The 27,619-nt window shown below is 53.7% G+C and overlaps 1 protein-coding gene and 2 long non-coding RNA genes across 3 annotated transcripts in view; 1 reads left to right on the top strand and 2 right to left on the bottom strand.

Annotated features, from left to right (window-relative positions):
- Positions 1–6,283: 6,283 nt before the first annotated feature.
- Positions 6,284–27,619, top strand: part of ITGA5 (integrin subunit alpha 5) — a 22,783-nt gene continuing 1,447 nt past the window's right edge. Inside the window, exons 1-29 of the mRNA XM_045466817.1 lie at positions 6,284–6,791; positions 13,180–13,310; positions 14,883–14,995; positions 15,131–15,251; positions 15,429–15,490; positions 15,580–15,625; positions 15,890–16,015; positions 16,253–16,297; positions 16,435–16,478; positions 18,586–18,642; positions 18,822–18,874; positions 19,182–19,390; positions 19,689–19,880; positions 20,108–20,153; positions 20,320–20,421; positions 20,607–20,662; positions 20,802–20,956; positions 21,291–21,428; positions 21,562–21,629; positions 22,010–22,160; positions 22,246–22,338; positions 22,485–22,564; positions 22,663–22,743; positions 22,852–22,957; positions 23,387–23,539; positions 24,926–25,012; positions 25,092–25,205; positions 26,057–26,158; positions 26,747–26,869. Of these exons, the coding sequence (XP_045322773.1) occupies positions 6,415–6,791; positions 13,180–13,310; positions 14,883–14,995; positions 15,131–15,251; positions 15,429–15,490; positions 15,580–15,625; positions 15,890–16,015; positions 16,253–16,297; positions 16,435–16,478; positions 18,586–18,642; positions 18,822–18,874; positions 19,182–19,390; positions 19,689–19,880; positions 20,108–20,153; positions 20,320–20,421; positions 20,607–20,662; positions 20,802–20,956; positions 21,291–21,428; positions 21,562–21,629; positions 22,010–22,160; positions 22,246–22,338; positions 22,485–22,564; positions 22,663–22,743; positions 22,852–22,957; positions 23,387–23,539; positions 24,926–25,012; positions 25,092–25,205; positions 26,057–26,158; positions 26,747–26,869 (3,231 nt within the window). The 5' untranslated portion in view covers positions 6,284–6,414. The remainder of the gene's footprint in view (positions 6,792–13,179; positions 13,311–14,882; positions 14,996–15,130; positions 15,252–15,428; positions 15,491–15,579; positions 15,626–15,889; positions 16,016–16,252; positions 16,298–16,434; positions 16,479–18,585; positions 18,643–18,821; positions 18,875–19,181; positions 19,391–19,688; positions 19,881–20,107; positions 20,154–20,319; positions 20,422–20,606; positions 20,663–20,801; positions 20,957–21,290; positions 21,429–21,561; positions 21,630–22,009; positions 22,161–22,245; positions 22,339–22,484; positions 22,565–22,662; positions 22,744–22,851; positions 22,958–23,386; positions 23,540–24,925; positions 25,013–25,091; positions 25,206–26,056; positions 26,159–26,746; positions 26,870–27,619) is intronic.
- Positions 10,244–12,816, bottom strand: LOC123592029. The gene is made up of 2 exons (XR_006709560.1): positions 12,720–12,816; positions 10,244–10,511 (listed from the first exon to the last, which is right to left on the bottom strand). It is a non-coding gene; the product is annotated as an uncharacterized LOC123592029 (long non-coding RNA).
- The window catches only part of LOC123592028, a 16,642-nt gene continuing 10,445 nt past the window's right edge, over positions 21,423–27,619 (bottom strand). Inside the window, exons 3-4 of the long non-coding RNA XR_006709559.1 lie at positions 24,715–24,798; positions 21,423–21,715 (exon numbers count right to left, since the gene is read on the bottom strand). This is a non-coding gene — a long non-coding RNA (uncharacterized LOC123592028). The remainder of the gene's footprint in view (positions 21,716–24,714; positions 24,799–27,619) is intronic.

Raw genomic sequence — 27,619 nt, 5'->3', positions numbered from 1 at the left:
ACCACACTTCCAATGTGCCTTGCCTGGTTCTCAGCACTTTAGAGTAGACACATCTTTACTGGTTAAAAGAGTGGAGCCGTGGAAGGTTTTGAGCTGGGAAGCAACATCATCAGAGCTTTGGTTTAAGGAGATTAATTTGCCTGCAGCAAGTGGGGCAAATTGCAGGGGGAAGGAGACCCTTCTTTCCCCTTTCCCCTCTCCCTCTCCAGCTCTTTCCTTCCAACTCTTCCAGTCTTCCTCCCCTTGACCACAACTTCTCCCTCTCTCCCTTCCATGAATCTCCCCTCCTTCCCTCCCTGCACCTCCATCCACCCAACCTCCTTCCAACACCACCCCCCCCCCTTTTGTGGCACATCTGTAAGCAATTGGCTTGTGGGGGGGTGGGTAGGGTTGTGATCTCTTCCCAGCCAGCTGTGGGGGTGTGGCCAGCCAACCGTGGCTGGCTGGGTGTGAGGGTGTGGTCTGAAGAAAGGGCTGATCTCCCCAAGGTGAAAGCTTTGAGCTCCATTCCAACCTTTCCTCCCCCAGTCACTCAGCTCTCTACCAAACCCCATTTCCCTTCTTCCCAGATCAGTCTCTATCACACACACACACACACACACACACACACACACACACACGCACACACCTCTATCTTAGAGACCTGAGGACATGAGCCCTAACCCCAACCTCCTAACCCCACAGTTCTGTCAGCTGGGACCCCCTAGCCAAGGCTAGATCAGAGACTTTGGCCAGGAGGTGTTGGGTGCCCAGCCTCTGAGCTGCTGGATAGCTATTGAAAGGGATCTATGCCAACAGGTCAGGGAACTCCTCCCCTTGGCTTCTCCCCTGGGGCTTTGAAGTCCAATCAAAGGTTGAGGTCAGAGGTGAGAAGGGACAGAGGCTCAAAGGTCATAGCCCATTCAACCCTTGCAGCAGGTAAGGCAGGAAGCCTGATATATGTTTGCGCTTGTTAACTGTGTACAACACTACCTTCTATTATATTATTATCTCAACCCAGCAAACCACAGCCTTGGAGTCCAGAAGTTGGCTAAGAATCTTTTATGGTTTGTGGAAGTTCCCCATCAAGCTATAGCTGTAGCAGAAAGGGAGAGGGCTCTGCCCGCACCCCTCCCCCTCCCCAGGAGTGCTCCATAGCAGTGAGTTCCTGAGTCTCAGCCCCAAAGACTTTCTGTTTTACCCTTCGGGGCTGGCTGCTGGCGACACCTGGACCCCCTTGCAGGGGTCACTGCGCGCCCCACTTACCCCCAAATTCAGCACCCCAACAGGTTAGATCTCTCTGAAGGGAAGGGCAAGGGATAGACTTATTCTTAGCCCTGTACGTGATCCCTGGAAAACAAATGTGTTCATTACAAGGTGACGATGGACAGAGAGGAATTTGCAGCCAAGGAAGGAGTGTGTGTGTTTGTTTAGGGGTGGAGAGGTGAGGAGTGCAAAAGATCCAGAGACTCATGGGGAGGAGGACTTCTGTCCTTTCATGAGAAGCAAGCAGGGGGCACATGCTGGCCCCCAACCCCAACCTCATGCCGCCATAATTTTATTATTTTGTTAAGGACACATGGCATACCTGTGCTGTACACACACACACACACACACACACACACACCCTGATGCCTGCCTGATCAAGGATGTTGTCATGTCTATATAGCCAGAAAGAGCTGAAGTTAATGAAACAGTATGTCCGGGTTTGGGGTGCAAATCCCAGCAGTCTCTTGCCCGGCTCCCAGCCCCTTCCAATGCCCTAACTTCCTGTCTGGGATTGGTAATCCTTCCCAGGAGAGGGCTGGAAATGGCAGGCAAACTTATGGAGGTGGGAGGGACCGCCTGGCTCATCTTCAGCCCCTCACAGCCCTGATCGGATGTGTATTGGGAATCCTGGTGTTCCAGGTCCCTCCCTGATGGGCTCCAGATGTGCTTACATCTGGGAAGGCCATCCCAGGAAACTGCTGCTCCCGCCCACAGCTCCCACCCCGGATGGATCTCTCCTCCAGCCCCCAGGCCCTTAAGCACAGAAGCTTCAGGCACTCCTTTCCTGTCCAGAGGTAAGTACAGGGCAGCAAGGAAGAGAAAAAAGATGGAAAGTAATGGGGGTGGGGTGGGTGAGCAAATAAAATGAGGTCAACGTTTAGGACACCCCAGAGAATCGTATTTCCCTTTTAACTTCCTATCTGGGGTTGTTACATTTTCTGTAGAATTCTGTTCCAGGAAAAAAAAAAAAAAAAGAATAGAAAACCGAAGAGGGTTTGGAAGAGAAGACTCCAGCTGGGATGGGGGAAATTCCTTCCCATTGATCTGCTTGTTTTGTACTCCCGGATCTTATATTTTTTACCCCAGTGTCTCCTCAGCCCTGCTCCTCTCCCATCAATGCCCTTCCCCCTAATTCCTGTCCTTCTGTCTCTCCCTAACCTAGCCCAGCTTGGGAAATTTCCCAGTTTGGTTCCTACCAAACTGATATCTGGTCACAGTCTCAAGCCCTAGGTTCAGAGCCCTGGAGCACCAAGAGAACTCAAGCATCTTATCTCCCAGGACTGGTCTTGTCACTCTAGCAAACATCTCTCATCTACCCCTCCCGTGCTCTGAGCAAAGTGGGGGTGGAAAGGGGCGGGTAGTCTGGGTTTATTTTAGGTCTAGGACATGGGGGAGGGGGTTCTCCCCACCAGACAGGGAGTGGGGGTGGTGGGTGGTGACTCACAGATGATGGAGCCATCAGTTCCCCTAGACTGAGACCTGAGTCAGGGCAGTGACAGAGCCCAGGGGTTCACATGGCCTGCTCCCGTCCTTTCCAATTACTCTCTCTTAAATACACAAGCTCAGAGCAGTGCCTCGGTGTTAGCAGGCTCTGGACCCAGACTCCTGAGATAACTGGGCTTCCACTCTCCTTCCAGAGAGCCCCCTGCAGCTCCATAAACTTCCTAAGTATCTCTCCTTCCATCCCTCTCTGAGAATGACTCCCACTCATCACCCCACCATAGGGCAGAAGGAGCGGGACCCCCAGGCCAAAGCCAGGAGTCATAAACCACCCAACTCCTCTGGCCTGGCCCCTTTTGTCCAGCAAACTCTTCCAATTCTTGTTTGTATCAAGCGACCTCGAGAACATGATATTTGCACAGTCCACCAGGGTAAGTGAGAGCCACCAGCCGGGGGTTTCTGGCAGTCCCGGGTCTCTCTAGGCTACAAGGGTTGAGGGGATCGGTATCTGTCTTGGGGTACCTACAACCCATTTGTGTGTGATATACCACATACCAGTGAGGAAGTTTTATTTCACGAAGACCTCACTCAGCCCAAACCACCCAAACGGGCTTCGTACAGACCCAACAAGGCTTAAATCTACTCCTTGAAATCAGGACACCCGGCCTCAGTATTCTCAGAATTTCCAGGCATTTGAGAATCTAAAAGAAACAACTGAGTCTCGCCCCAGAGAAATCACATGCATACTTCCATCCAGTTTCAGAGGATTCATGGGTTGTGTACCCCATCTTCCCCCTACCACACCCTGGGGACAGTGACCCTAGCTTAAAGATCCCTGCTCCAGAATCTTCCCCCACAGAAACCAGCCCAGTTTAGAGCGCTAAACTGACAGTCCAGTGGGAAAAGCAACGACCTTGGAATCAGTTGGGATTAAATTTGAATTCTAATTCTGCCCCTTTCTTTCTGTTGATCTTGGCTTAGTCACTTCACTCCGTGGGCCTCAGTTTCTTGACAATAAAATGAGGATCATAATACACTCAATGCTGAAGAGTTAGGAAGAATTAAGTAGGATAAAGACAAGTTAAAGGTCAAGCCCCGGACCAGGCACAGAGCACATGCTAAATAAACCTTTATCAATACTCCCCAGCCCTCTCCCATCCCACTGAAACTAAGCATGGCTCCTGGCTTTAGAACTTGCACCACTACCCTGACCACCTCTGCAAATTTACTCTTCTGGTTCTCAGGCTCCAGCCTTCAGGCAGGCAGGCTGGTGACAGCAGGAGCCTGGTGAGTGTCCTGCCCTTGCCCTTCACCCCTTCTGCCCCTCCGTCAAGCAGACTGTGATTAATAAGTGTCCGTCATCACAGCAAATCATTCTTACGGAGCGATGATGGGACAGAGGGTACCAGAGAGGTCAGATCTGAGAGAGAAAACAGAGACACTTGAAGATACACAGGCTGGGCCAGAGACAAGATGAGACATACACAAAAGAGAGAAAGCGGAGAGGAGACAGAACGTTTAGAGGTCAGCTGCCTAAGAAGAGAGGGCATTGGGTTGAGTCAAAACACTTAAGTTCTAGACTCACCACTAACTTGCTAGCCGTGTGACCTTGGATAAGTCACTTCATCTGTCGCCACCCATTTCCTCTTCTGAAAGAGAGAGTTGGGCTGATAACCTCTAGGTTGACCCCCTCCTGGCTGACCTTTTTAGGCCAGCTTCCAGACCTGGAGGGCTGTGCTGAAGCCATTCCAACTAGGAGGGAACCCTAAGCCAGGCCTGACCCGGAAGCAGAGGAAAGCAGAGCCAGGCAAAGGCAGGCATGGTGAGAGGAAAGGCAGGAGGTGTTGGGGCCACTGGGAGAGGACTTATAAGGGCAGAGAGAGCCAAGAGAGGAGGGATATTGGGGAGAGTAGAAAAGCCAGCCAGAGAATGACTAAGGGGCTCCCGGTATAAACAGGAGCCAGGAATGGACAGGGAGGGGGCCTGTTTGAGTTGGCCAAGGCTGGGGGTGTGGAGTGGGGAGGAGGACTGGGGCAGGACACTATGTCCCCTGTCCCCCACCAGGGCTCCTGGGAGGAGCAGAGTCACACACCTCCCTCCCTATTCCCCTCCCCGCCCCCACCCCAAGCTCCCAAATCCTGGGAAAAATCTAAAGAGTTGGTGCCTGGGCTGGAAAAAAAAAAACAAAAAAACACGAGAGAGCTGGGTTCATACATTTGTGCTTTGCTGGATTACACAGCAGTCAGGCTGCAGTCCCTCTCTTCCCAAAGGGGGTTCTCAGCCCTTGACTTGGGCAGTTTTCACCTAGAGGTTACCTTTGCAGCAGTGGTGGGCTTAAGATTCTGACACAGAGATTCCTTGGGTTCCTCGCCTAACAAAGGGTCAGGACCTGAAGATGTGAGGGTGGGATGGGGGCCGGCATCACCCCACAGTCGGACCAGCTGGCCTCTCCCTTGGGCTGCAGCTGGCTCTGGAGAGGGGCTTTTAAAAAAACAGCTGGGTGATTTGGGACAGGAAGTAGAGTAGCAGAATGAGGAGGAGACTCGTGTGGAAGGAAAAAGCATTGACTCTGGGTACTTTCATTCTGAGTCCCCCAGGCCAGAGTGGGTCAGGGGCCTGGGGAAGAGAAGAGGCAGGGTTTGATTTGGGGGATTATTATTCTGGAAGGGGAGAAGTCCTGGAGGAAAAAGGCAGGAAGGGGGCGGGGAAGGAAAGTTTAGGAGAAAATCAAGGCCCCTTGGTCCCCCTCCCCCAGACTAAGATAAAGACTAGAATCCTGAAAGGTGATCTCATCACACAGAGCCAGGGCTGGGGGAAGGGGTGGGCAGGGGGTCACTGCCTTCCCTTGAGAAAGAGTCTCTTCCTCTATATTCACAGGGGATCCGGGGATAATGGGTTCTGGGTTCCAGCTTCCAGAACCTAAAGGCTGGGTGCGTTTGCAAGACGCTACCACCACCACCAACCACCCCACCCCATTCTACAATTCTTCAGGCCAGTTTGGTCAAGAAGTCACTGAGGGGCCCAAAGCACCCCCCTCCCAACCACTCCCAGGCTCTTGGTCAACTGCCAGTTTCTGGGGAGGGTCTCAAAAGAGGTTTCCATACCCTACAACCAAGAAGGGGGTGACCTGAAGTAGAATCTTCCTGGTGAGTGATCCCCAACTCCTGGGTTTTCAATTCTAGCAGCTTGGAGGAGGGGGTGAGGGGGCGTCAGTACTGGAGGAGCCCTGGTAGGTCCCCCATCAGATCAGGCTGCCCCGAGCACTCTGTACCTCAACTCCTGAGTCTCAAATCCAGCTGGCAAGAACCCAGGCACCCAGTGGCCCGGGGAAGGCAAGGGGAATCCCAGTTGGCTAGATGCCAGAGGTGTCTCCTGTCTCTTTAGACCCCAAAGTCTCCTCCCTGAAGGAATGAGGGAGACCCCCCCCACACACATATACAGGCTCCCTCCTCCCTTTAGAGGTGATTCCTTTCCTCATTAGGAAATTCTCCGCTCCCTTTTTCCGACTCCTTTTCCGAGCGTTTACGTTGTACATCTGGAAAGGAGGGGGGAGGAAGGAGGGGAAAGCAGAGAGAAGGAGGGGGGAAACCCAAACCCGCCCAGTCTGACCCAGTCCAGACAACCGGCCTCCAGCTGGGGCTAAGGAAAGGGGAGTGGAGAGGTGCGGCCCCCCCCCACGCCCCTTCGGGGTGGGGGGCGCGGGCTCAGCGTTCCAAGGACCCAGGAATGCCCCCCCTCTCGCCCCCCCGGCCGGCGGGGGGAGGGCTCAGCCGGGAGTTTGGCAAACTCCTCCCCGCGTTGAGTCATTCGCCTCTGGGAGGTTTAGGAAGCGGCTCCGGGTCGGTGGCCCCAGGACAGGGAAGAGCGGGCGCTATGGGGAGACGGGCACCAGGGCTGCCTCTCCACGCCGTGCAACTGCGCTGGGGCCCCCGGCGCCGACCCCCGCTGTTGCTGCTGCTGCCGCCGCTGCTGCTGCTGCTGCTGCCGCCGCCACCCAGGGTCGGGGGCTTCAATTTAGACGCGGAGGCCCCAGCTGTGCTCGCTGGGCCCCCGGGCTCCTTCTTCGGCTTCTCGGTGGAGTTTTACCGGCCGGGGACGGACGGGTGAGTGAGGAGGGTTAGTGGCGGGATGGGGGCTGGGAGGGTGGGGGGCTGGAGACTGGGGGCGCGGCTGGAGTCTGGAGGGGACCAAGGCTTGAGTCTGAGAGGCGGAGTTTGGAAGGACTAGGGCTGGAGTTGGGGGCCCGCGCCAGAGTTGGGGGCCCGCGCGGGAGTAGGGAGGGGACAGTGGCCGGCGTGGAGCTGGGCGCCTGGAGTTTGAGATCAGTGGGGAGACATGTGTGGGGTGGGGAGAAGACACGAAACTGGAAGCTGGAGAGGTCTGGGCAAGGGTCTCGGGGCCAAGGAAAAGGAGGACGCACGAATGGAGAGCAGCGGGTCTCTGGCTGAGATCTGTGAGCTGCGGGGACCCGGGGCGGATGAGGGCGGAGAGGGGGCGCGGAGGCCGGGAAGGGCTTTTTGGAGCCCTGCGGGACCTCGGGACTCCTGAGGGCCATTGTGCGGAGGGAGGACGGGTCGTGGTAGAATGAGCTGTGTGTAGTAAGAGGGGAGTCTGAGACTGAGGGGGTCCGGAGGTTAAATGGGGACCAGCCCCATCCTCCCCTCCCCCTCCGCTCAGACTAGGAAAGACCCGGGAGGGGGATGGCGGCTCCCTCCCCTTTCTCCTCGGGCTCCTACTCCGCCCACCACCCCCAATCTCCGTTCAGACGAGGGGACCCGGGAACTTGAGGAGAGTCCCGGGACCCGGGCACTGGGGGCGCCGGCGCTGTGGCGGGCTCGGCCAAGGGCGGGTGCTCGGATGTGTCGGGAGGGGTGTGTGTGCGCGCGTGAAGGGGGGTGGGCGGTTTCCCTCTTCCTCTAGCTCTTGGGAGGAAGAGAAATGCCGATTTCCTGTAGCCTGTAGTCTGGAGCTGGACTGAGACCGGACTCCAGGGCTGGGGTCGGAAGCTGGGGAGACGCGGGCTCGCTGGGCCCCCAGAGCGTCATAACATAGGACATCAAGGACTGGAGAAGTCTCAAAGGAGGGTCCTCATTCCCAGCTCAGCAGGGTGACAAGCAGACCGGACCTGACCGCCTGGAAAGTGGGGAGCTCATAGACTTAGGGAAACCGGAGTTAGAGCTGAGGCAACATGGGAACAGGAGTGTTTGTTTAAATGTGGGGGGTTGGGAAGGAAGAGGAGAAGGTAGCTAGCTGCCCCTGGGCCCGGCCAGGGACTCCCAGGTGCCAGATTCCTGATCCTCCACACTAACTGGGAAATCCTCCTCCTTCTCCGTCTCTGGGCTCTGAGCTTTCCACTGGTCCCGGCCACCACCACCCCAACCCCAATGTCTCAGGGTTTGATAGAAGTTCTGTCAGAGGTGAGCTGTTTTTATATAGGATACAGTTAACTGATCTCTATGCGTTTTCTTTAATTTTTGGAGGAAAGGGGTTAATCTAGCTAATTCAATAGGAGGGGGGGCACACAAATTTCTTCTTTGTCTGGAGAACGAACGTGGGGATGGGAAAAAAGAAAGATGATTAGGCCCCAGCTGTTGGTTCTGCGCTATTCAAGGTCCCCACCCAACCCCCACCCCACCCCCCCTGGCCTCCTGCCCAAACCCCATTGCATCACCCTGGCCTGGAGTCTCTGCCAGGCCTGGCCTCCCCCAGGCCCCCTCAAACTGCTTACCACAACCCTAATGGAATAGAGAAGACCCGGCAGGGAGGGGATGGGATCCTCCCCCATATCAGGGTAAATCCAGTTGTCTGGCTCTTAACCTCGCTCGTACCCCACCCCCACCTAGCTAAAGTGTCATCTCCCTTTTCCAACACTCCTTTAAAACATCTGGACTTTCCCACACTCCCATTCCCTAGGTGTCTGTCTGGCCCCTGGCCTGATCCTACAGGCCCTAAAGCAGTCTTCCAAACCGGGACCCCGCTTTCTCATCCTCCCCCATCCCTTCCTGCTCATCTCTCTTCCCAAGAGAACCCAGGTGTCCAGCTTGCACTCCTCCCCTCTCATTTTCTCTTACAATACACCCTTAGAATAGGGCTCTGAACAATCCACCTCCCCAGTGACCTTCCTCCCTCCACAGCTGGGCCTGCAACCCCTTCCTGCCCAGTGGTGACAAACACAGCCCCCACCTGGGGCCATCATCCTGGAGACGGAGGGCCTCAGTGTTCTTGTTCCCCCTACAACCCCTCTCACAGGAACCCTGAAACAGCATCAAAGGGCAGGGTGAGCACAAGAGAGGTTTATGTGGCAGGAAAGGGCCAAGCTTTAAGTCAGGCAGAGCTGGGCGTGCGTCCTGGCCCCACCACTTGTTCTTTGTGTGGCCTAGGGCGAGTTACTTAAGCTCTGTGTTTGTTTCGAAGTGTTTTCACGAGAATCAGACACCTAATTTATGAACCTGTTCTGAGAACTAAATGAGACAATATATACAAAAGGCACCTGGTCCATAGAAGGTGATCAGTACACGGGAGGCATGATTTTTACAGGGTCGCTTTCTGTTTTCTGGTTTTCTCCTCCTTGGATATCACCTAGTTTTTTGTCTAACTTTCCCCCCCGCCCCCAATCTCTTACTTACTTCTAGTATTTGTTTATAGTAGTGGTCGTAATAATGGTCCCTCACATTCCTTAACACTGTCATATCAATTTTTCCATCGGATGGTTACAAAAATCTTTGCCTTAGAGGAAACACTATTACCCCATTTTATATGCACATATAAAGCCGATGCTTCAGGAATTATAGAAATTGGCTTAGGGACCATTCAAGGGCAATCCATCATTTTATAGGGAGCGAATCCAAAGCTTAGAAAGAAGTGACTTGGCCCAGGTCACCAGCTGGAAAGATGCTCAGCCTTAACCCAGCTCTCTTTCTCTTCTGGTACTGCCACAACTCTTCCTCACCAAGCAGCCGGACATATCTCTTGAGAACACACTGGGGGATGTAGATGTTCTCCTGGGGCCTGGCCAGGGCTGCTATAGGACCTACAGGAGCTGGGCCCTGATCCACTTGACACTCCCCGCCCCCAATCTTGCCAGGCCAACAGAGTCAAACAGTAACCATGTATTGAACAGGAACTTGGTTAATCAGAAGCCTGGCTGGGGAGATAGTAGAAGGGAGAGAAGGGGGTAAATTGGCAACAGGGTAGACCAGAACCTTAGCCTAGGAATGAGGATTCGTGGCTTCTGGTTCTTATGTCAGGAAGGATTCCGAGTGACCTTGGCCATGTTCCCTAACTTCCTTGGTAAAATGAGAACATGGGACTAGGTCAGCAATCTTGTAATTAAAGTTTCTTCTTGGGGGCACTTGGGTGGCTCAGTCGGTTAAGCGTCCGACTCTTGATTTTGGCCCAGGTCATGATCTCACAGTTGGTGAGATTGAGCTCCACATCGGGCTCCGTGCTGGGTCTGGAAACTGCTTAAGATTCTCTCCCTCACCCTCTTCCCCACCCCTGTTTGAGTGTGCTCGCTCTCTCTCTCTCTCTCTCTCTCAAAAAACAAACAAACAAAAAAACCACAACAAGTTTTTTCTGTATTTTTGTTTAAAATCAAACAATATCTTTCCAGGACATTCTGTATAAAACAGGAAAAAGAGGTTGCTCTAAAAGAAGATGGGGAGGACTGTCAGGACCAAACTGGCCTCCTCAAATGTCATGTGGCAGGAAGTCTGCAAGGAAGGCATCTGCAAGGAAGTCTTCAACCCAGTGGATGCTCTCTCTGGTGCCTTGCAGCTGTGGTGGTCCATATCTCCGAGAACCAACTCTAGAATTATAGGGATCTGAGGTTTCAAAAGAAATGATGGCAATGATTTCTTCCCTTGAACTCGGCATTTTGGAAGAGTTTATCTGCCAAACTGCATTTAATAAGGAATAATTAATTCCTTTTCCCTGTTGTCTTTTTTTTTTTTTTTTTTTTATCAACTAGAAGTTAGAACAAGAAGACATCTGTAGCCGCCAATCAGAGCTTTCAACTAATTTGAGATATAACCAGCTTCCCTACATCAGTTGATATAATTATAGCCCAAAGCAGATACCCTTGAGGTTTTAATTAGCCCAGCCACCTTATCAGGTAAATGCATGATTTCCGTTAGGCTTTCTGAAATATTGAAAATAGCACAAGGACGCTCCGCTGTTACCTTCCTGGACCCCTAAGAGGGCCCAACTGTTGCCAGATTTAGGAAGCAAGAACTAGGAGAGGGAGAACAGCGATAAGCTCGGTGACGTGCCTACTCTGACACCAGGCACTTTGCTTGGCACGTGGGAGAGGGCACTGTTTATTGGGATGGAAGGGCCACTGCACCCGCAGGTATAAGTCATGGAGTGGGGACGGGCATCTGAGTCTGTGTCCCTTGCCTGCACACCACATCTCCTGAGCCCTCCCACAACTACAATGTACACACCCCTGGCTCACGAGCCTGTGGGCTTCCCAGGCTTTGTAAGGTCTTTCTCGCCTTCTAACCCTGCCAGGCTCCAAGCTTCTTCCACAAGCCAGCCCAGGAGCACTCAGGCTCAGCTGCTCCCCAAGAGCAAGGGGTGTGTGAAAACTGGGAGTGGGAGCAGGGTCCTTTGGCTGCAGCCCTGTGCTCTCCTGGAAAGGGAGTGTTGGAGCTCCAAGAGACTTCAAGACAACCTGTTCAACCTCTTCACCCGGAGAGAGAAGGGAAAGGATATTGCCCAAGTCCACACTGAGCTGGTGCCTGACCCAGAACTCCTGACTCATGGTCCAGTGCTCTTTTCACTGCCTCCTGTATCATAGCTATTCTCTGGGGCTGCCCCTGCTAAGAGAGGCTTGCACCCCTCTCTCCTCACCCAGCCCCAGGACAATGCACTCACTCTCTGCCTGCCACCAAGCTGTGGGCCTGGCAGCTGACTGGGTCCCTGCCTTCCAAGTCGCCAGCTCCCACCCCCCTCAACTGGATGTAATGCCTGAGTGAGAGGGGTGGGGCCCTGCGGGTGGGAGACAAACGGAGAAGTGAGAGGTTGGAAACAGACAGGAAGCCACAGGCAGTAAACATTTCCTGTCCCCAGGGTAACCAGGGCTCGCACCCCACCCCCCTTCACTCCAGGAACTCTCCTCTCTGGCCCCCCTCCTGTTCCTCTGGACCCTGCCTTCTCCCTCCTCTGTTCTCATCCTCCCTTCCTCCCTGCCCACTCCTCACTTCCCCCTTCAGTACCATGGTCCTGCCCCCTCGTTGCTTCCATCCATTATTCCTCTTGAACCCCACCCCACTCACCCCTGCCCTTCCTGGTCCTCTTGGAAGACACCCCTAGCTTTTGGGACCTCTACCATACTAACCCACTCGGGCTCTTTCCTGGTAAGAAAAGCTAGGGAACATACCCAAATATCAGGGAAGGGATGACACTGGGAATGTTGAAAGCTGAAGGGGGCCAGAAACCAGTAGAGATGAAGAACACAAGATTTGAGATCAAGAGAGAGGATTAAAAAACCAAAACGAGGAAAGCAAGTAATCATAAGGGCAGAGGGACAGAGAGATTGAGAAGCAGTGTCTGAGGCAGGTATGGGAGGAGAGTAGAGGCCAGACTGGCAGCGACACCGGCCCAGGGGCCAGGTCCAGTTGCCCCCAGCTGCTAGATGCAGTCCTTGTGGGAGACCCTGGAGGAGAAAATCAAGAGGGCTGATGGCTGCATGGAGACCTTGGAGACAAGGGACCTCAAAGACAATGATAGAGGCAGAGTCGAAGGTGAGAAGATTGCCCAGGACCTTAACTCTGACCACTCCATTACATAGGACCCCCAGCAAAGGCAACTTTCTCCTCATCGTCTCGAAGCACCGTGTTCAGAGCTAACACCCCAGGAGAGCAAGATTTGAATTCAGATTCCTAGGGATGATGTGCGAGACAGGGGTTCAGGGGCTGAACAGAAACCCGGCCAAGATGGGGAGCTCTACCCCAGAGCCCAGGGGAATCTGTCCTCACCATCCTCCAAGCTCCACTCTCCACTTCTACTGACTGATTCCCAAGACTCACATTTTCCTCCTACACACCCCAGGGCTGGGCAGCCCGATGCCTGGGTCTTGGCCCAGAGAAGGACTTTGGCTTGGGACGAGAGGGTAGAGGCTAGGTGAGAGGATGAGAGGACCCTGGAGCTCCAGGGGCTGCATATCCGATGCCGGCAGGTCCAGAGTGGAGATGGAGAAGATGGGGCTCGGGCCCTCTGGTGCCCCTTTTCCTTTCTCAGAACTGACTCCGCTTCCTCCTCTCTTTAATAACAAGGGAAGGTGGTGGAGGGGGGTGGTTGTTGTGTTAGTGACAGCGCCACATGGGGACCGCCTGACTCCAGCCTGTGCCTCTGGCATCTGTGGCATCTTCTGAGATATAAATACAACCCAGGGGGCATCTACCCCACCCCCGGCCAGCCCCTGGCCCAGAGGCCTGGGGGGACTGGAGAAGGAGTCACTCTGAACCGCCTCTCCTTTCGCCTCCACAGGGTCAGCGTGCTGGTGGGAGCTCCCAAGGCCAACACCAGCCAGCCGGGAGTGCTGCAGGGTGGTGCCGTCTACCTCTGTCCCTGGGGCACCAGCCCGGTACACTGCACCCCCATTGAATTTGACAGTAAAGGTAACCTCCTTGGTAGGCGGGGAAGCTCAGGAAGGGACTGGGGGTGGTACTGCGGCTTGGGGGCGGGCCGAAGGGTGCCTCGAGGGAGGGGTGGAGCCCGTCCAGTTCCACGGCCACGTTCCCTCCAGGCTCTGGTGCTCCAGCTCAGTGTAGAAGCCGTGCAGCGACTCCCGTGGCACTCACACCATGTTCCCAGTCCAGCCCAGCCCAAGGAGGGCGGGCATGATTCAGAAACATGTGGCTCTCATTTCCCCTGAATCACCCACAACTCTGGGAGGCCAGGGCAGTAACACAAAGACAGGGAGAGTCACACAGACTTTTCAGTCCGTTTAACTAAGCACTGACTAAGTGACAGTGCACGCCAGGCACCGTGCTGGTGCTGCAGGGGACTGAAACATGATGAAACCACTGCCCTCAGGGAGCTCAAGGCCCAGAGTAGATGCAGAGATGGCTGGGAGGGAGACAGATGGAAAGATAAACAATAACAGCTAACGAACGCTTCAAGAGCACTTGCTCTGTGCCAGGTACAGTCCTGAGCGCCCGGCATATCTTAACTCACTTCAGTACCGTGTGAAGTATTAGCCCCATTTTATAGATGACAAAATGGAGGTTAAGTCCCTTGTCCAAAGTCAGCTAGTAAATAGTGGAGCCAGGGCATGAACTTGAACAGTCTGGCTCCAGAGATAAAGACTGGGGTAAAGGGACGAAAAGAGGAGAGATAAAAACACGGAGACGGTGGCAGGGACAGGGATAAGATCATGAAACACATTCATTTTTTTTTTTTTTTTAAGTTTAGTTATTTATTTATTTTGAGAGAGAAAGACAGAGACAGAGAGAGCAGGGTAGGGGCAGAGAGAGGGAGAGAGAGGATGGCAAGCATTCTCTGCTGACAGCCCAGAGCCCAATGCAGGACTCGATCCCATGAACTGTGTGATCGCGGCCCAAACCGTTATCAAGAGTCAGATGCACTCCACCATTCAACCGACTGAGCCACCCAGGCTCCCTGCCCGCCCTGCCACTTTTGTTTTTAAATCTGAAAGACAGATGAGAATCAAAGGAAAGAAAAAAACCGTACCATAGAGAGCAGAGATAGGGCTTGGAGAGATAGACAGATGCTGGGAGAGAGACATAAGGTAACAGAGATCCAGAATTGTGAGAAAGAGCCAGAAAAGAAGGGATGGGACAAGGTGCTGTTAGAGACACCGACCCAGGTACAGAGAAGCATAGCCAGAGGACTGCCCTCTCGGGAAACAGCCATTCTTACTTACCACCCCCGTGGCCCCACATCACTTGAAGCGTCCTGTCCCAGCTGGGTGAGGAGGCAGGGGCACCAGGGGACAGCAACTCTAGAAACGCTAGGTTCTGTGTGCGCACCCGTGGATGCACACGTGTCAGGGAAGGGGTGAGTCAGGCTACACAAAGCAGACTCTGAAACCCCCTCCCCGCTCCTCCCAGTGAGTCATGGAGCTCAGGGCTTGCAAGTGCCCGGGCACCCCCAGACTGAGAGTGGGGGCCGCTCTAGGGCTCAGCCATCCACAGCCCGGCATGACTGCCTTTTCTCACTTCTCCAAGGCTCTCGACTCCTGGAGTCATTACTGCCCAGCCCAGAGGGAGAGGAGCCTGTGGAGTACAAGTCCTTGCAGTGGTTTGGAGCAACGGTTCGAGCCCACGGCTCCTCCATTTTGGTGAGGGCCCAGCAGGCTGACAGTGGCTCTTAGTGGTGTGGTGTGGTGTGACCAGGGGAATGGAGCAGAGGCCTGAGGGAGTGGGGGAGGCCCTGTTGGACTCACCTGAAGCCCCCTCCTCCCGGGCCCCGCCAGGCCTGTGCTCCTCTATATAGCTGGCGCACAGAGAAGGAGCCGCTGAATGATCCCGTGGGCACCTGCTACCTCTCCACGGACAATTTCACCCGAATTCTGGAGTATGCACCTTGCCGCTCAGGTAGGGCAAGGAGGGGCATGTGCCCTGTGTCTGCCTCCTCCCTGTGATTCCCCACCCCGCTTAGCCTTTCTGATCACTGTCTGGTCCAGGGAGATCCTTTCTCTGGTTCAGCTCTCTCACCTTTCCTGTGTGACCCGTCTGTGCCGGGCTCCTTCCCACCACCTTCTCCCCTCACAGATTTCAGCTGGGCCGCAGGACAGGGTTACTGCCAAGGGGGCTTCAGTGCTGAGTTCACCAAGGTAAGAGTGTGGGCTGGGAGAGAAGCAGCTGTGGGTGGTGTCCCAGGAGGGTCAGGACCAGATGTGGACTCCTCTCCTTCCCTCCACAGACTGGGCGCGTGGTCCTGGGTGGACCAGGGAGCTACTTCTGGCAAGGTAAGTCCTTCCTCTGCTGTCCCTTAGTCCCCTGGCACACAGCCTCTCATCCCTCTTCCAGTCTGAGGTCACCATCCTTCCCTCTTCCCTCCCTGTCCAGATTCTCCTCTCCCTTCCTTGAGACTTCTGTACCCTTTTCTACCACCCTCCACAAGCTTCCCTTCCTGGAACCAGACTTCTGCAGTCCCACCCAATCAGCTCCCAGCGCCCCCCTCCCTGCCACCCTCCTCCTCCATCCGTCCAGCTCCTCACCCCCTTCCCCAGGCCAGATCCTGTCGGCCACCCAAGAACAGATTGCCGAATCCTATTACCCCGAGTACCTGATCAACCTGGTTCAGGGACAGCTGCAGACCCGCCAGGCCAGTTCCATCTACGATGACAGCTACCTGGGTGAGCGAGCCCCGGGGAGGAAATAGGGGGGAAGAACCTCCAGTGGTCTTGTCCCAACCCCTGCACCCGCCCCCCCCGCCACCTCTCTTCTTCCATTCGGGCATCCTTTGTCCCCCTGCCCTACTTGTGTGCAGGCTGTGTAGGAAGGCCCAGTAGGGTTGGGGAAGGAACTGAAGGATGGGCCACAACAGAGGGGTCCCCCCAGGAATACTAATATCCACCCATCCTGTCCCCCAGGATACTCTGTGGCTGTGGGTGAATTCAGTGGTGATGACACAGAAGGTGAGTGTGTCTCCAGGCGGGGGCCAAGGGAGGGGACGAATGGAGACCCAGGACCTAGGGCCACAGGAACCCAGACACCCTGCTGGTCGGATTTCCCCTTCCCCTCCCTTAGCCCACAACTTTCTCTTCTTTTGCAGACTTTGTCGCTGGCGTGCCCAAAGGGAACCTCACTTATGGTTATGTAAGACCCAACTTGACCTTCCCTCCCTCTCTCCCCTTCCCCTCCCCTGGTTAATCACAAAGAACCATGCACGGCAGTTTGTGAGGGTTCAAAAAGTGGATCAGAACACGGGCTCTGGAGGCAGACCTGGGTTCAAGTACTGGCGTTTACTCTGAATGAGTCATTCTGTTATTTATTCATATACCCCCCGCTGCATTCCACAAAACCCCCAGACCTACTTAGCCTCTCTGAGCCTCATTCTTCTCTGTAGAATGGGATAATAATAGTTCTGACCTCACGAGGCTCTTGTAAGGATGAAATGAGATAACGCCTGTGAAAGTTCTTAGTGAACTATGAGGCGGTGTACAATTGGTAGCTGTTATTATTAGACCGTGACAAGCGCTTTAGAAAGGACACAGATAAGACGGCCATAGGAGTTCATTCAATTAACAACATTTATGAAGGCCAGGTCAAAGATAAGAAGATGAATAAGACACCGTACCCCATCTCGTAAGGTGCTTCTAATCAAGTATGTAAGATAAGACACACATACAATTATAATCCGAGGTGTATCTACTATTACACAAGCTCGCCGCTGCGTCAGGCTCTGTCCTCTCATGATGTGTATTCTTCACAACAAGCTTCTGGGAGTAGATAATACCATACACATTTTCCACGTGAGAAAGCTGAGGCTCTGAGACCAAGTAAGTGGTTTAAGATCACCCAGTTAGTAAGGAGCTGGAGAGAGATTTAAAACTAGATCCGTCTTGGTCCAAAGTCAGCGTTCTTTCTGCACGATGAGAAGTTTCAGAAAAGCAGTTAAGAGGATATAGCAGTTAAGAGGAAGGAATAACCTACTTTTCTAAGGCAGGAATGGATCGGAGAAGGTTCTTTTTTTTTTTTTTTCTTTACTTTTCCTTTTTAAGGTACATCCAAATTAGTTAGCATCTAGTGCAACAATGATTTCAGGAGTGGATTCCTTAATGCCCCTTGCCCATTTAGCCCATCCCCCCTCCCACAAACCCTCCAGGAACGCTCTGTTGGTTCTCCATATTTAAGAGTCTCTTTTGTCCCCCTCCCTGTCTTTATATTATTTTTGCTTTCCTTCCTTTGTGTTCATCTGTTTTGTCCCCCATATAAGTGAAGTCGTATGATATTTGTCTTTCTCTGACTAATTTCCCTTCACATAACACCCTCTAGTTCCATCCACGTAGTGGCAAAGGATCAGAGAAGGTTCTATGAAGGATCTGTGGAGATGTGGCAAGAGGGCATCCTAGACAGGAGCATGGCAGAAAAGGAAAAAAGTCAGGCCATTGTAGCAGACTCGTGGGCTGACTGAGCATGAAGGGAATAAGGAAAGGTTGAGGAAAAACAGATTAGTTGGGGCCAGATTCCCCAGGGCATCCATCAGAGGACCAGTCGAGAAGTTGAGAATTTGGGCAGCGGCTGCAGGGAATCACTCTGGGTTTCCAAGCCAGAAGTGCCCCTCCTGGATCCACTCTGGGACCATCAGTCCAATTGCGGCAGTCGGGGCAGGGTGATGGAGGCAGGGAGAGAGCCAGGGGGCCATCCAGCAGTCTGGGAGAGGACTCACCCCAGAGTAGGAGCAGCGAGAGTGGGGAAGGGGGCAAGGAGCCAAGCAACCAGGGGACTGGTGGGGCCAGTCACTGAGGGGGGACCCAAGGGAGACATGAGCTGTTTGTGGTTTGGGAGGCCTGAAGGATGAGGGACGCCTGAGGTCTCAGGGTGCATTCAGTCGTTCAACTAATAATTACTGTCTGCTGCTCACCAAGCACGACTTCAGGCTCTGGGGAGAAAGCAAAGGACAAAACCAAACTCCTGCCCCCGCTGGTCTTCTATTCTAGTGGGTAGAGGTGGACAACAGACAGACAAACGTAACCTCTGTCAGTAGTTGATAAGTGATGGAGAAAAATAGTGAGGGTGCCCTGTGGTAGAGCTTCCTGGCACAGAGATGGGGGTGTGAGAGCAAAGTCAGGAGGGAATTAACAAACAAGCAGTCTGTGTCTCCAGCAAATGCCTTCCCCCTGAATATCCTGTACCTGTTTGTTCTCTATCCGTGGGATGGTCTGGGAGTCCGGGACCAATGGGTATATCTCATCATCCCCAGGTCACCATCCTCAATGGCTCAGACATCCGATCCCTCTACAACTTCTCAGGGGAACAGGTGAGGACAGCCCCCACACACAACCCAGCCTGGCCCTCTGCCAACCAAGTCCCAGGCGTAAGCCAGTGAGCCCAGGCTCCCTGGAGTCTCTGACCTCCCCAGCCACAGTCCCTGCCGATCCTGTTGAGTGACCTCCTACTTCTGACCCAGTGCTGCCTCTGTGTCCACCCCCACCCCAGATGGCGTCCTACTTCGGCTATGCAGTGGCTGCCACAGACGTCAACGGGGACGGGTGAGTAGTGGGAAGAGGGCACACTATGATGCCCTTCCCAGATCCAAGACTGAAGAGCGGGGGGTAGGACAGAAAAATCCAAGGAGAGTTTTTCTCCAGGTTTTTGCTCTGGGTTCTCCTCCTGTGCTGTCATCCCCTTGCTCAGGAGCAAGGAGAGAGCTGAGAGCTAAAAGACCACAAGATCTCAAGTCTTCTCACTTGGGTGGGCAAGAGCCTGGGATCCAGGAGGCCTAGGATGTCCTGGCACTGGGACTGGGGAGGTGGCAAGGCAGGGTATCAGGGTGCCTAGCTTTTCCCCTTCCCTCAGGCTGGACGACTTGCTGGTGGGGGCGCCTCTGCTCATGGAACGGACAGCTGATGGGCGGCCTCAGGAAGTGGGCAGGGTCTACATCTACCTGCAGAACCCGGCTGGCATGGAGCCCACCCCCACCTTCACCCTCACTGGCCATGATGAGTTTGGCCGATTTGGCAGCTCCTTGACGCCCCTGGGGGACCTGGACCAGGATGGCTACAATGGTAAGCGCCAGAGGCCCCAGGAGCTGAGGAGGAGTCTGGAGCCTGAGTCAGAAGGGGTTTGGGGAGAGGGCGGCTGTCAGCTAAGATACCCAGACCTCCCAGTGACTTCCCTAGGAGGTGTGTTGACTTTAACCCCACTGTCTAGGTCTTGGGGCTTGAAGAGATTGGAAAACTGGGAATGACAGATTGGAAAAAAAAAAAAAAAAAAAAAACACTCCTGGGTTCTGGGATCTGGCGGTAGAGATTTGGATTCTTGGATTCCTGGCCTCCAGACTAGTGTGTGTTCTGTGTCTTGCAGATGTAGCGATTGGAGCTCCCTTTGGTGGAGACACCCAGCAGGGAGTGGTGTTTATATTCCCTGGGGGCCCAGCGGGGCTAGGCTCTAAGCCTTCCCAGGTTCTGCTGCCCCTGTGGGCAGCCGGCCACACGCCAAACTTCTTTGGCTCTGCCCTTCGAGGAGGCCGAGACCTGGATGGCAACGGATACCCTGGTGAGTAGTGTCCCAGGCCCCTCTCACCTGAGAACTCTCCTGGTCCCGGACCCTTCCCCCAACTTCTGCATTTTCCTAAGCTCCTGGGTGCAGTTCTAGGATAACGCCACCAGGTGGTGCTGTCCCCTCGCCTCGGCCTCCTTCGAGCAATGACACTAGAGAGGGTTAGGAAAGGAGGACCTTAATGTGGGGCTCGCTGTAAGGGGTAGTTTCTGGACTTCTTGCAGATCTGATCGTGGGGTCCTTTGGTGTGGACAAGGCTGTGGTGTACAGGTATGAATTCCAGGGGGAGAAGTGGGAACTGGGGATCGTCTCAGATGGGCTAAGGCTGGGAAAGTGTACAAAGGCCACTGGCTTCCCGGGGCTTGGGCATCAGCTTCTTGTGCCCAGGGTTCCAGAGAAGTCTTAGTTCTCTTGACCCCATATCCACTCTTGGCAGGGGTCGCCCCATCGTCTCTACCAGTGCCTCCCTCACCATCTTCCCTGCCATGTTCAACCCAGAGGAGCGTAGCTGCAGCTTGGAGGGGAACCCTGTGGCTTGGTGAGCAGGGGCCCAGGAGATTACAGAGACTGAGTCTGGAATACCTCAGTCTGGGCCTGGGAGTGGGCAGAGAAACCATGTCTGTGGTAGGGGACGAAAGGAGGTGCCCCAGTCTGGGTCTTTCTGGGGGGGGAGCCAGAGGCTAGTGTTCCCATTCACCAGCTTTCCTCTTGGTCTTCCTCCAGCATCAACCTTAGCTTCTGCCTCAATGCTTCTGGAAAACATGTTCCTGACTCCATTGGTGAGAGAGACTGTCTGAATCTCTTAGGCCTTGGGATAGGGAGTGGGGAGGAGGGGGAGGGGACCTTGGCACCTCCCTTCTCTCTGAATAGGTTAGGAGGGAAAGACAGATTCTCCTGAACATATGTTCCTGGCTGCAGGCTTCACAGTAGAACTCCAGTTGGACTGGCAGAAGCAGAAGGGGGGAGTACGGCGGGCACTGTTCCTGGCCTCCAGACAGGCGACCCTGACCCAGACCCTACTCATCCAGAACGGGGCACGGGAGGACTGCAGAGAGATGAAGATCTACCTCAGGGTATGGCCCAAGGGCGGAGAACAGACTGGCCTGGGGAGGGCGTCACAGAGAACTGGGGCCCCTCTTGGAAAAAAAAAAAAAGAGAGAGAGAGAGAGAGAGATTAGGAGAGTCCAGTGAGAGGCTTAGGACTTTGGGGGCAAGGAAAGGGGCCCTTCTGTCAGAGGAACTGGGAAGCAGGCTGTCAGGGCCTCAGAAACAAAGTGGATGGTCAAGTTTGGGCATCTGGATTCTTGAGGGCCCTGCATGGGCCAAGAGACATGTGAGAGGCTGAGGAGCAGGGCCACCAAGTCCCCAATGCCCCCTGACACAGCAAACCCTCTTCCCCACCCCCAGAACGAGTCAGAATTCCGAGACAAGCTCTCCCCGATTCATATCGCCCTTAACTTCTCCCTGGACCCCCAAGCCCCTGTGGACAGCCATGGCCTCCGGCCAGTCTTACATTACCAGAGCAAGAGCCGCATCGAGGACAAGGTGAGGAGATGGGGGAGTGATGAGACCCGGGAGGAGAGAGGCCTGGGCACCTGGGGGCAGTGCCCTGGAGCGGGGAGCCTTCAGCCCAGGAGGAGGTCTAAAGTCCGCCTCTCAAGGCTAACCTGCTCCCCAGGCTCAGATCTTGCTGGACTGTGGAGAAGACAATATCTGTGTGCCAGACCTACAGCTGGAAGTGTTTGGGTAAGTGAAGGCCAACAGCAAGCTGGGGGATTCCAAGATGCCAAGGTCGCATAGCAGAACATGTGGCGTTTGGAAGCACTTGGCACCTGAAAAGGTAGAATAGGGACATACTAGCAAGCTGTGTGACCTTAGGAAGTCACTCAACTTCTCTGAGCTTCAGCTTCTTCATCTGTATAGTGGGAATAATAGCATCCGTTTCTCTGCCTTTTTGGAAGGACTAAATGAAATAATCTACATAAAACATCTGGCCTACTTCTGGCCATAGAGTTGGAACGCAGTAAATGGTATCTGTTATTATTATTATTTATTATTGTTATGGTTCATTGTCCTGATTTGGGGATTAATTTCCCAGTGTCCTTTACCCGGTGTTCCCCCTCCAGGGAGCAGAACCACGTGTACCTGGGTGACAAGAACTCCCTGAACCTAACTTTCCACGCCCAGAACGTGGGTGAGGGCGGCGCCTATGAGGCCGAGCTTCGGGTCACAGCCCCTCCAGAGGCTGAGTACTCAGGACTCGTCAGAAACCCAGGGGTGAGAGGGGATTCTGAGGCAGGGTTTGGGAGGAGACCCCGTCAGAGGGGCACCAAAGCTTTACCTATACCCACCCCACCTCCAGAACTTCTCCAGCCTGAGCTGTGACTACTTTGCTGTGAACCAGAGCCGCCTGCTGGTGTGTGACCTGGGAAACCCCATGAAGGCAGGAGCCAGTGTAAGTCTGGCACAGGAGTGAGGATCTGAGAAGACAGTGACCAGCCTTTCCAGAGCACAGCTGTGGAATAGGGAAGGGGGCTGGAACTGGGGTGAGGCAAATGCCCAGTCTGACAGGCTCCTTTGTCCTCCCTCCATGTCCCGCAGATCTGGGGGGGGCTGCGGTTCACAGTCCCTCATCTCCGGGACACAAAGAAAACCATCCAGTTTGACTTCCAGATTCTCAGGTAGGGAACCAGTGGGGCCGGTGGGGCGGGGCCTGGTGCAGGGGGCATTCTCCTTAGCTGGGCTCCAGCACTGCCTCAGTCTCTCCTCCATCCCACAGCAAGAATCTCAACAACTCCCAAAGCGAAGTGGTTTCCTTCAGGCTCTCAGTGGAGGCTCAGGCCCAGGTCTCCCTTAACGGGTAAATTCCCCGGGGCAAAAATGGGGCCTTTCTGGGAGGGGAGATACTTCTAGGAAAGGGTGCATATGGGATCCCTTCCACTGTCCTCTAAACCACCCTCCTCTTTAGTGTCTCCAAACCCGAGGCAGTGCTATTCCCAGTGAGCGACTGGCATCCCCGAGACCAGCCTCAGGAGGAGGGAGATGTGGGTCCTGCTGTCCACCACGTCTATGAGGTGAGGAACCGTCAAGGCGGGGGCGGGGAGGCACTGGGCTGGTTCCCGGCAGGCTGCTGGGAGTGGAGGGGTGGGACCAGAATGAATGACAGGGAAAGGGGAGCCACTCGCTGTAAGTGACTGATGGCTGGGACTAGAGAGAGGGACTGAAAAGAAGAGAGGAGGGAGGGGGAGGGGGAGGCCTGGACAGGGTCCTTGTGAGGGAAAGCCAGAGGAGAGACCAGCCAGTTAAGTGACTTGGAAGGGAAGGATGGATCCAGCTCCAAGAGTGTTGGCTGTAGAGGATTTTGTCTCTACCTGTTGATCTCCTCCTTCACTTCCGAGGTGGGAGACATGCAGGAGGGGAAGGCAGGCCGGAGTGACCCAGGGTCTCAACAGGGCAGAAGCCTTCCCTTCCTTCTCAGAATGATTGTGTTCTCCTCTCCTCAGCTCATCAACTTGGGCCCCAGCTCCATTAGCCGGGGTGTGCTGGAACTCAGCTGTCCCCAGGCTCTGGAAGGTCAGCAACTTCTCTACATGACCAGGGTTACAGGACTTGGTAACTGCACCACCAGTCACCCCCCCAACTCACAGGGCCTGGAGGTGAGAGGCCTGGAGACTGGCATGGGGAGAGGGACCAAGGCTAGGGGGGTTGAAGAAGGTCCCTGGGGGCCTGGAAGAACCAGGATGTGCCTGAAGCTTAGGACTGAGGTCACTGAACAAGGGGCAGAAGGACCACAGACACCTCAAGGCTGTGGGAGGGAAAAAGACCATTTTATACACAGCCTAGAATATCCTTCCCTTCCTTCCGGCCCTGGCATACCTCTAGGGCCCATCTCTGTCCCACCTTCTCTGGGAAGGCCCCTTCAGACCTGTTTCCCTGGGCCCTAATGCCTGGTTTAAAGTTTGTTTACCCATTGGCAACATTTAATTAAATGAGTGTCTACACTGAACACTGTTATAGGCTCAGGAAATATCTCACCGAACAAAACTAACAAGGCCCCCATTCTCATGGAGCTTACATTTTAGTAGAAGGTAATAGACAATTAAAATGAAATAAATAAATAAATAAATAAATAAATAAGTAAATAAAATGAAAAAGGGAGGGGCGCCTGGGTGGCTCAGTCAGTTGAGCACCCGACTTCAGCTCAGGCCATGATATCAGGGTTCGTGAGTTCAAGCCTCGCATCGGGCTCTCTATGCCCCCCACCCCCGTCTCTCTGCCCCTCCACAGCTAACACTCTCTCTGTCTCAAAAAATGAGTAAACAGGGGCGCCTGGGTGGCTCAGTCGGTTGAGCATCCGACTTCGGCTCAGATCACGATCTCACAGTCTGTGAGTTCAAGCCCCGCGTCAGGCTCTGGGCTGATGGCTCAGAGCCTGGAGCCTGCTTCTGATTCTGTGTCTCCCTCTCTCTCTGCCCCTCCCCCGTTCATGCTCTGTCTCTCTCTGTCTCAAAAGTAAATAAATGTTAAAAAAAAAAAAAAAGAGTAAACATTTTAAAAAATTACATTTACATTATATTACATCACATTAAAAAGGGAAAGATTAACAGGTACTGAAAAGTAATCGACATGCAGTGTTAACATGGAAAGGCTAGAGGACCAGAGTCTTTTAATGAAGTCATCAGGGAAAATCTCTTGAGAAGGTAACAGTTGAACTGAGGCCTCAAAGACAAGGATGAACCTGCTTGTGAAGACTCAGGAAAGAGCATTCCAAGCAGAGAACAGCCAGTGCAAAGGCCCTGAGGCAGGGATGGGAACCTAACTATTTACTTACACATCTTGTAAACTCCAAGGACCAAGTTTAGTTCGTGTCTGTATTTCAACACCGAGCTTGCTGCCTTGCCATAGGAGATGGTCACTGGATGGATGAAAAGAACAGGTTGAAAAAAAACATAGGTTGAAGCTGCTCTGGAACCCAGGTGCTGGCTGACTTCAACACTGTGATGGGGCAAGAGTGGTCCCTAATGGTCTCTTTCTTCTTCCAGTTGGATCCTGAGGGTTCCCAGCACCACCTGCTACAGAGACGGGAAGCTCCAGGCCGGAGCCCTGCCTCCTCAGGACCTCAGATCCTGGTAAGTCACACTGGGACTTGGGTTCTCAGAGCCACCAGAAGGGCAGAACTCCACATTCAAGCCTCTCCTTTCTTCCCAGAAATGCCCCGAGGCAGAGTGTTTTAGGCTGCGTTGTGAGCTCGGGCCACTGCACCGGCAAGAGAGCCGAAGTCTGCAGCTGCATTTTCGAGTGTGGGCCAAGACCTTCCTGCAAGTGAGGGAGCCTTACCTCAGCCCTGACCCTTGACCTTCAGAGCCTCCTGATCTTCCCCTCCCTTTCCCTAGTGCTTAAGCCAACTCCTTTGGTGGAGTTGCTCCCAGGCACTCCCACTCCCATCCCTCACCCTCCTTTAGACTGGGCTGTGTGTCCTTTGTGCCACCTGGTGGCCACACTGGGAGTGACAGCTTCCCTCTCCGGGCCTGTTTAGAGGAGGGAGAACTGGAGAGAGACCAGCATGCAGAGAATGATAAAAACAACAGAGATGGAAGATGAATCCATAGTGGAGAGGCAAGCAGATGTAGGAATAGTAAAGAGCAGTTATTTACTGAGCAAACGCTGTGGGCCAGGCAGTGTCCTGGCTGTTTAACCCCATCAATGATTCAAAAAACTTTAAAATATGTATATATTTTTTTTAATGTTTATTTATTTTTGAGAGCGAGACAGAGAAAGAGACAGAGCATGAGTGGGGGAGGAGCAGAGAGAGAGGGAGACACAGAATCCAAAACAAGCTCCAAGCTCTGAGCTGTCAGCACAGAGCCCAAAGGAGGGCTCAAACCCACAAACCGTGAGATCATGACCTGAGCCAAAGCCAGACCCTCAACCGACTGAGCCACCCAGGCGCCCCTCAAAAAACCTTTTTATTGAACATGCCATCATCTAATTATACATTATTTAGTTACACCTATTTAATTACACATCTGTTATCTCATATAAGGAACACAGATATTCAGGAGAGAATGGGTCCAAAATAGGAAAGATCGCAACCTGAGCCAGATCATGGGGAAGCCCCTGTGTCCTCTAGATCCTAAGGGGGGCTGCCCCGAACACCTTGTCCCCACCCACAGCGGGAGCACCAGCCGTTCAGCCTGCAGTGTGAAGCCGTGTATGAAGCCCTGAAGATGCCTTACCGAATCCTGCCTCAGCAGCTTCCCCGAAAGGAACTTCAGGTGAACCTGGGCCAGAGGTCTGGGCCAAGGACACCAGGGCTTAGAGTACTGGGCCTGGCACTAGAACAGGGACGTGGGTGGGGGCCGGCCTCGTTATTGTAAAATATGTTTATTGAGCGTTACTAAGTGCCAGAGCCTGGGCTGGATCCTGGAGATGTAACGATTAGCAAGATGGACAGAGTATCTTCACTCCTGGAGTTCACAGTCGAGTGGGCAATGAGAACACAGTGTGACAAGTGCCAGGATATTTAAGGGAACACATCACGGGGACAGTGAAATGCAGTCTTGCAGGGTCAGGAAAGGCTTCCTGGAGGAAGTGATGTTTCAGCCGAGACCTGAAGAATAAACAGGAACTACCAAGCTAATTAGTCAGGAAAGGTATATTCTCTGGGGAGGGGGAGTCAGCAGGGGTGAAGACCCAAAAATAAGAGACAATGATGCACCTTTGAGGAATTTATAATGTCCAGAATTGTGTCAGCCCAACATGGGAGGTAAGAGGTGGGTCTTGGTCCGATGGCAAGTGGCAGCCAAGCGTAGGGTGGGGAGAACTAAGGACTTTTCAGTGACCTCTCCTGACTTGCTCCCTAGGTGGCCACGGCTGTGCAGTGGACCAAGGCAGAAGGCAGCCACGGTGTCCCACTGTGGATCATTATCCTAGCCATCCTCATTGGCCTCCTGCTCCTAGGTCTGCTCATCTACATCCTCTACAAGGTCAGCCACATCCTACCCGTGACTTGGCCGCCCTCTCGTCAAGTTCTGCCCTTAACCCAACGTAGTCCCAAGCATCTATCTCCAGACCAGTTCTCCAGCCACGTGTCCCTACCTCTGCCCTGGCCACAGGCATGCCATCCTGACCCTGCCTGTCGGATCCTTCCCTTCTAAACCCTTAGCCCAGAAAGAGTCTCTTGACCCAGGCTGCTAAGCTTGCCTAGACTTAAAAAAGCAATGTTACTCACAAGTGGCAAATATGTGGCATTTGTGATATCACTTCCTACAAAAATTAATGGCAGCCATCACCACTTGACTATACCCTAGAAGTGGCCTCAGAATCCTTCTCAAGAGGCAGCTACTATTAAGCAGTCAGACTTGGATCTTGAATTCAAAACTATTCGCCAACCCTGGCCTAACTGGGGGCAATTTCACAGCACTGATGAACGAACCCCGTATACCAAAAGCACTCCCAGCATTAGCCCTCCTGGCCCATTGGACCTACTGGAGAGATAGTCTTTTTTTTTTTTTTTTCTTAATGTTTACTTATTTATTTATTTTGAGAAAGAGAGAGGGAGAGAGTGCACACGCGCATGGGGGAGGGGCAGAGAGAAGAAGAGAGAGAATCCCAAGCTGTACACACTGTCAGCATGGAACCCAGTGCGGGGCTCGAACTCACAAACTGTGAGATCATGACCTGAGCCAAAATCAAGAGTCGGACACTTGGGGTACCTGGGTGGCTCGGTCGTTAAG

Source organism: Leopardus geoffroyi, chromosome B4 (assembly GCF_018350155.1).
Source record: "Leopardus geoffroyi isolate Oge1 chromosome B4, O.geoffroyi_Oge1_pat1.0, whole genome shotgun sequence".
NCBI lineage: Eukaryota > Metazoa > Chordata > Mammalia > Carnivora > Felidae > Leopardus > Leopardus geoffroyi.
The sequence above is the reverse complement of the archived record's forward strand: the minus strand, read 5'-3'. Positions and strand labels throughout refer to the sequence as shown.